Source organism: Triticum dicoccoides, chromosome 7A (assembly GCF_002162155.2).
Source record: "Triticum dicoccoides isolate Atlit2015 ecotype Zavitan chromosome 7A, WEW_v2.0, whole genome shotgun sequence".
NCBI classification, from domain to species: Eukaryota; Viridiplantae; Streptophyta; class Magnoliopsida; order Poales; family Poaceae; genus Triticum; species Triticum dicoccoides.
The window spans coordinates 542,838,221-542,845,732 of record NC_041392.1 but is presented as its reverse complement, the minus strand read 5'-3'; the positions used below and the strand labels follow the sequence as shown (position 1 = coordinate 542,845,732).

At 43.4% G+C, this 7,512-nt stretch overlaps 1 protein-coding gene across 1 annotated transcript; it reads right to left on the bottom strand.

Moving 5' to 3' along the window:
* Positions 1-852: 852 nt before the first annotated feature.
* On the bottom strand, positions 853-3,934 carry LOC119334514 (putative hydrolase C777.06c). The gene is made up of 9 exons (XM_037607073.1): positions 3,625-3,934; positions 3,191-3,326; positions 2,986-3,113; positions 2,744-2,891; positions 2,550-2,655; positions 1,962-2,029; positions 1,805-1,840; positions 1,562-1,671; positions 853-1,465 (listed from the first exon to the last, which is right to left on the bottom strand). Exons 1-9 carry the CDS (start codon positions 3,798-3,800, stop codon positions 1,408-1,410), a joined length of 966 nt encoding a protein of 321 aa, XP_037462970.1. The 5' UTR covers positions 3,801-3,934; the 3' UTR covers positions 853-1,407.
* Between the last annotated feature and the right edge of the window lie 3,578 nt (positions 3,935-7,512).

The following is a 7,512-nucleotide window of genomic DNA, read 5'->3' as shown; positions in this document are numbered from 1 at the left end:
AGAGTTCTTCATCAGGTTTGGTTAACAACACCATTACATCTTTGAAGTAACCATCAGTGGTTTGCTATTGTCTCGAGGGGATAGACCAAGATAAGGGGCTGCAAAAAGAAATGGGGTTGCAATGCAAAACACTAGAACAATCTTGGGTTTTGGTGTACTCACTTTCTAAAACTTAGCAAGAAAAACCATATTTGTAAATTTTGAAAAAATATGGAAAAATACGTGTGCAAAATATGAAAATGAGAATGCCATGCTAGTTTAAGTTTCAAAACTAAAAATCGCAGCACTCTCATGATCACTTCAGTCAAAAATGGGTGTTTTTCCCCATAAATGTTCATAATTTACGAATATGTTATTTTTACAAAGTAACACGCAAATGATTCTGGTGTATCGGGGTTGCAAAAATCCGCTCTCTTATGCAATGTGTGAAATCAAAAGGTTGGTGGTTTTGTTTCAAAAATGCTTCTTGGATGGACAATCAGGTGACAGTGACACACACCCTTACGTCTTACGAGCTAGACAAGTAGGAGTATGTCTCAAGTTGTGATGTGCATGGGTTTGCTCCTTCATGTCGTTGGAGCTATTACATGATTATGTATGAACCATATTCTGTAATCAATAAAATGAAATTGAGCAGAGAAAAATGATAACATGCTAAAAAAAGGCAGAATTAAATACATGAACGAATGCCAAAATGAATTATCTCCATCGGGCAGAAATGCATAGCCATGCCTAAACCCGATCGGTTTGCAATACCCAATGGATATCCATTGGGAAGTAGTTTTCAGCATTTTTACACTATAATTTTAGCATTGATCGATAGACACAAAATTTGACCGCAAAATTAGGATGGGGCGATACCACAATATATCTCTTCAATAGTTGTTTATAGCAAGCTCTCCTAGACACTGAAATGTATTTAGAGACATTATAATTGTGCACTTTTCCAACCATCTCATGCCATAAATGTTCCCGTCCGTCCGACCTTCAGTTCTAGTCATTTCCGGCCATTTGATCTCCTCTCACTTCCACATTGGGTTCATATGGTCACCAAGGGTTTCAAGTACATGGCCGATGCTCCAGTATCAAAATCGGACTATTGGGCCTCATGAGCCTTACTTCATTGTATAAGAGAAATTTACATGAAAAAAGAACTACCGTCACATCTATTTGAGAACAATAGAACAATATACTATATGGTGTATATAAATATCAACATGAGCAAACTTACAATCTTTTGGATACATAAAAGATCACAAAATAACTGCTACAACTACTGCTATTGTGGATCTTTGCTGAATCAGAAAAAGATATATGAATGCTGCAATCTGCACTGACATGATTTAAATTGTTCAAAGGTGCCAAGTAGTCGTCCTCAAGTATTGCATAGCAACCTTGCATACCTTATTACAAGTCAATGGAGACTCGCAGGCCGTCATGAGCAAGTTGTGTCGGTATTCCTTCTCTATAATCATACAAGCTTACACATGAGACAGGGCCTTTAGGTTTAGAGAAAATAAAGGAAGAATGTAACAATTTCAGCAGCTACACACGGACATACCTGATAGACCATTCTGCCAACATCTGGTTTTCTCTCTGATGCTCAAAAAAATGCCTCATTCCAATCAACAGAGCTCTTTTAGGATGGATCCTCTTGATAGCATCAAGACTCTGCAGAAGTAGGAAATTGTTTTCATGCTGAAGAAAATGTAATTTCCCTATACAAGGAACACTTCACAGTTTTCTAAGCAAATCTGATAAAAAAACTTCAAGACAGAATATTAGCAAGTCTTTGAAAAATAACCTCACTGAGGGTTAAATGGGTGCTGAAAGAATCTCCCTGTTCAGAACATGAAGTCTGTGTCAGACTATCAACATATTTGACAGCATTTGGAATTTAGTCGTATCAAATAATCATCAAATTTGAATTCTCTATGACGTGCAATGAGGGGTAGGCTTACAACTCCATGCAAAGAGTTTGCTTCTAGTATAAGTAGGTCAACTTGTCCAGCACCAGACTTCGAAATAGCTAGAGGCAAAGACTCAGCATCAGCAATTCAGCATTATGTTCATATGCAGGAAACAAGAAAGTCCAACTAAAAAGTAGCTAGATATTTTACCATGTGATTATGATTTGCAACCTTGTTAATACTACTATTTGGTAACTGACATGTATTAAGACTCTTGTCTCCGAGATACACACTGAAAAGTGTTACTATTGAATTTGATCAGATAAAATCACTGAAGTTGAGGTGTACACTTTTATGATTTTTGGTGCCCCACATATAGCATTTGAAATACAGCTTTAGCAACAACAATAGATAATTAACCTGCTAGATTATCAAGGGCATCATAAACAATGTCAAGAATTTTGGATGCAGTTTAACAGATTAGTAACATCTTTCTGTTTCAATTCAAACTACACCTTAAACATATGTCAGTGAAAAACGTCCTCCTGTACCGATTAACAATCCTACCATCTGTGATCTACGACAACAAGCATTCTAATTATCTGAAAAAAGTATTATGGACAAAGATTAGTTTTTTACCATGCTCGGTTTTAGGTAGAAATCTTGAGACATCAGATAAATACGCAACTCTGGCTCTCCTCCCAAATAAGAAGCCTAAACAAATATACCCTTCTCCATGCATTACCTGCGCACAGAATAGCAATCTTAGTAAGCACTCCAGGAGGCAAACACGTAACAAGATCAAAGTAATGGTTAACAGCGCTGGTTGTTACCGGCAATGGCACAAATTCTAGTGCTGATGCTACAAACGGTTTCTCAACATCATCCTGAACTATCTTCCACTCGATTTTTGCGGCTTGGGCATCTTCATCGCCATCCTCTGGCTTCTGCTCCACCAAGTAGGGGAATCTTCTCGCGATACTGTAAATTCACGGCTGTTGTTATTACGGGATATGTTCTGGTGACTAATCCGTTTTTTTTCAGCTCACTTGTAAAGCTGAAGATGAAGACGAACCTGTCCATCGTGAATTGTGTGAGGAAGATAGGAATTTTCTCGACATCGTTTCGGTCATTTCTTGGTTGTACCACCCAGACTTCGTCAAGGCCTAATACAGCATCTGCATGCTCATGAGTCAGAATGATCTGCACTGCACAGAACCCTCTTAGTCCCCAGGATCCTTAATTTTTTTCAGAAAATAATGCACTGTCGAATATCTCACCGAGTCAACGTAAGGAACTTTGTGGTGGACAAACCACCGGAGAACTTGCTCTCTGAAGGTCTTGCCGATGTCGATTAGGATGTACTTGTGGGTTCCATCTCCATGGCAATAGTCTACCAAGAGGGAGGTGTTGAGCCTGAAAACCAAACAGGCATATGAATCTTGTCACATAGTGTTGTCATAAGGATGTTCTGTTCAACCCGTTTGCAACAACTCCGCTATTCGGCAGTTGTGAGCCACTTATCTTACAAAATTAGTTAAAGTGCCCTCACAAAGTTATGTAAATATATCTAGACCATTCATGTAAAGTATGTTCGACTTTTCTAATATATCTAGAACAAAATGAGAAATTGCATTTCAGCAAACGTGAAATGCAAATTATCTGTAATATGAAGTTATCTGAAAGTCGTTGCCTGTGGCCGTACTGCGCGCACCTGTAGTTGGGGTTCCCCTCCGGAGGGAGGGAGATGCCCATGGAGCAGACGGCGCAGGGCGGCGTTGACGGCTTGAGGAGGCACCGTGCGTCGGGCAGCGCGCCGGAGCAGCCCGTGCCCAGGAAGATGAGCGACGAAGATCCCCCCGTCGGCGACTTGGACGGATCGGGCTCCATCGATCCCCGGACGATCGAATTGGTTCTTGTTTGTCTCGTTGGGAGTTTGAGACGCTGATTTTCTCTTACGGTATGGTCCTCCTCTGTCCTCTCTTCTGCTTGTTCGGGAAAGCTTGTTTGTTGGTGGCCCCGGAAAAGCTTTGGTATTGACCTCGGCAAGTCTTCGCGCCCTTCTCTTTTCTTGAAGATTTTAATTATGCACATTGTCAAATCAGTATACTAGAGCATCTACAGCCGGGAGTCTCAAACTGCCTCATATGCCCGGGCAGGCCGCAGTCACTGTCCGGTCGCGAAATTTCGACGCAGACAGGCACCTCAAACGGCCCTTAAATGACCAGGCTGACCGGCACCCCTCATATCCAGTCCAAATATGAGGCGGATATAGGAGCGCTCGGACATGCCCCGGCACACCCGCCACGTCGGACCCGATAGCCCGACCCAACCGTAAATTGCACCAAATCCATCCCCCGGACCTGTTTGATCCATTTGTTCTCTCCTCTCTTCTTCCTTCTCCGTGTCGTCCGTCTTGCAGCTCCGCTGCCGCGCGCTCCACAGTCGTTCCTAGCCTTTATGCCGTCAGCTCCGGCAGAGCAGTCCCCTGTCCCGTCCTCCGCCGCGTGGGACGTCATCGCTGGCCCGGACGCCACCGCGGTACGTCTGGCAACTCCCTGACTCTGCCTTGCGCTTGATGTGTTCGACACATTGTCTGACCAGATTTTTTGTGATTTTATTAGGGAACATGGATTCTGATGCTTCGTCGGACGAGGAGTATGGACCGACAGAGCTTGATCAAATAATTCATGATGAGTTCTTTGATTCCACGAGTTCGGACGAAGAAGTGGACATGATCATGCTCATGAGCATGCAAGAAATGGACCAACAAGTGGAGCATATTCTGAACTTCAAGGGCTCAATCAAAGGAAGAAGAGTGATCAACCAGGATAGGGTGTCCAGAGCAAAGCTACTGCGCAAGCACAAGGACTACTTTGCTCCCGACCCTACTTTCACGGATGATCCATGGTTTCGTTGTTGTTTTCGCGCATTGTTGACGGAGTGGAGGCACACGATAACTACTTCAAGCTCACAAGGAATTGCTGCAGACAACTCTCTTTCTTTGCCAAGAAAAAGTGCACAACTACTCTGAGGATGCTTGCATTAGTTACTTCTTCGGAAGCCATTGGTGAGATGGTCAGGATGAGGGAGAGCACGTGCCTGAAGACTACTATCAAGTTTACCCGCGCTGTGGTGGAGGTGTTTGGACCTGAGTATCTCAAAGAACCAAATGCGCCAGATATGGAGAAGTTGTTGGCTATTGGTGAGGCAAGGGGGTTTCCAGGAATGCTCGGATCAATTGATTGCATGCATTTGCAATGGAAGAACTGCCTCAAAGATTTGCAGGGAATGTATCAATGTCACACCAAAGAGGCCACCATCACACTAGAAGCAGTGGCATCACATGACTTATGGATTTGACATGCTTTCTTTGGAATGTCGGCTTCTCACAACGACATCAACGTGCTTTAACGATCTCTGGTGTTTAGGAGGCTTTGCAATGAGGAATCACTGCCATGCAACTACACCGTCAACAACCGAGAGTACAACATGGGATACTATCTTGCTAATGGTATCTATTCTCAATGGACGGCGTTTGTGAAGACCATATCCGAACTGCATAGCAATAAACAAATCCACTTTGCAACAATGCAGGAAGCAGCTAGGAAGGATGTGAAGAGGGCATTTGGTGTGCTTTAAGCTCGTTGGGGAATTGTGCATAGCGCTGCAATGATGTGGGAATCAGGAACCTTGTGACAACTGATGACATATTGTGTTATTTTGCACAATATGATTGTCAAGGATGAGGGTGATGGTATAGCTCAAACCAATGATTTTGAAGAACCTGGAGAACAAGTTGAAATCCCAGAAGATCAAGATGCAGCTCAGCTTATGAACTTTCTGCAGATGCATCAGAATCTTTGAGATCATCAGGTGCACACACAACTACTCAATGATCTTGTGGAGCACATGTGGACCCATAATGGAAACCAAGGAGCTAATGTTTGAGTTGTGCACTTAAAATAAATTTTATGTAAACACTATCTATGCTCGGTACCAATATTTGTTATTTACGTGCGACATTAGCTTATATGATCGACGTGCGTGGATTTGAGATTAAGAATTTGAGATATGTGGATTCCGGGGGCGAAATAGGATGGGCCACCCGGATGTGTCCGCGCGCGTGCCCGGGCGCGTCCGCGGATGTATAGGGGTTCGGATTTACCAAGTCCGGCTGTAGATACTCTTATGGGCCATCTAACGTTTTCTTTTGCTGTTGAAAGCACAGGTGCTCCCCTGGTGATTTTGGTAATTAATGTCAACATATCTTTTGTTGGACTAATATTTTCATCTAGCATATTTCAGATAAGTCCAACAGTGGAGTGACATGGACTAGAGGATGTGGAACCCCTTCAAGATGCTGAGGAAAAAGGATTGGCTCAAGATCAAAGCACAAGACTCTACATTTTTTCATTTTAGTGATTCAAGATCACATTGAGTCCATAGGAAAGCCAATACTATTAAGAGGGGGTGAGGTGTTTTTTAATGGCTTGCTTGCTCAAAGTGCTTAGTGATATGCTCCACAACCCTCAACTACTTTCTCACATCCAAGTATGTCCCAAACCAAAAGTCAAACTTGGCCCCACCAATTTTATCTATCCGGAACCACCAAGTTCACTTGACATAAGCCACTGCCAGAAACCCTAGTCAATTCGCTCTCAACGATGGGATCTCGGTATCACCGAAATGGGCTTGCAAACTCTCTCTTGCCTATTACATCAATTTCGGTCTCACCAAAATATGTAATCGGCTCCACCGAGTTTGCCTGGCCAACTCTCTATCTGGCTTATTACCAAAATCGGTTACACCGAGTTTGTGTAATCGGTCCAACCGAGATGAGGCTTTACCCTAACCCTATCACATCGGTCCCACCGAGTTGACATGTCGGTCCCACCAAAAACCCTAACAATCACAGTATGAACTAAATCGGTCTGACCGAGTTGTATGATTCGGTCCCACCGAGTTTGGTGATTTATGTGTGATGGTTAGATTTTGTGTGGAGGCTATATATACCCCTCCACCCACTCTTCATTCGTGGAGAGAGCAAACAGAACATGCCTACACTTCCAACATACATTTTCTAAGAGAGAACCACCTACACTTGTGTTGAGGTCGAGATACTTCATTCCAACCACATAAATCTTGATCTCTAGCCTTCGCCAAGTTGCTTTCCACTCAAATCATCTTTCCACCAAATCCTATCCTATGAGAGAGAGTTGAGTGTTGGGGAGACTATCATTTGAAGCACAAGATCAAGGAGTTCATCATCAACACACCATTTGTTACCTCTTGGAGAGTGGTTTCTCCTAGATTGGTTAGGTGTCACTTGGGAGCCTCCATCAAGATTGTGGAGTTGAACCAAGGAGTTTGTACGGGCGAGGAGATTGCCTACTTCGTGAAGATCTACCCTAGTGAGGCAAGTCCTTCATGGGCGATGGCCATGGTGGGATAGACAAGGTTGCTTCTTCGTGGACCCTTCGTGGGTGGAGCTCTCCGTGGACTCGCGCAACCATTACCCTTCGTGGGTTGGAGTCTCCATCAACGTGGATGTACGATAGCACCACCTATCAGAACCACGCCAAAAAATCTCTGTGTCTCC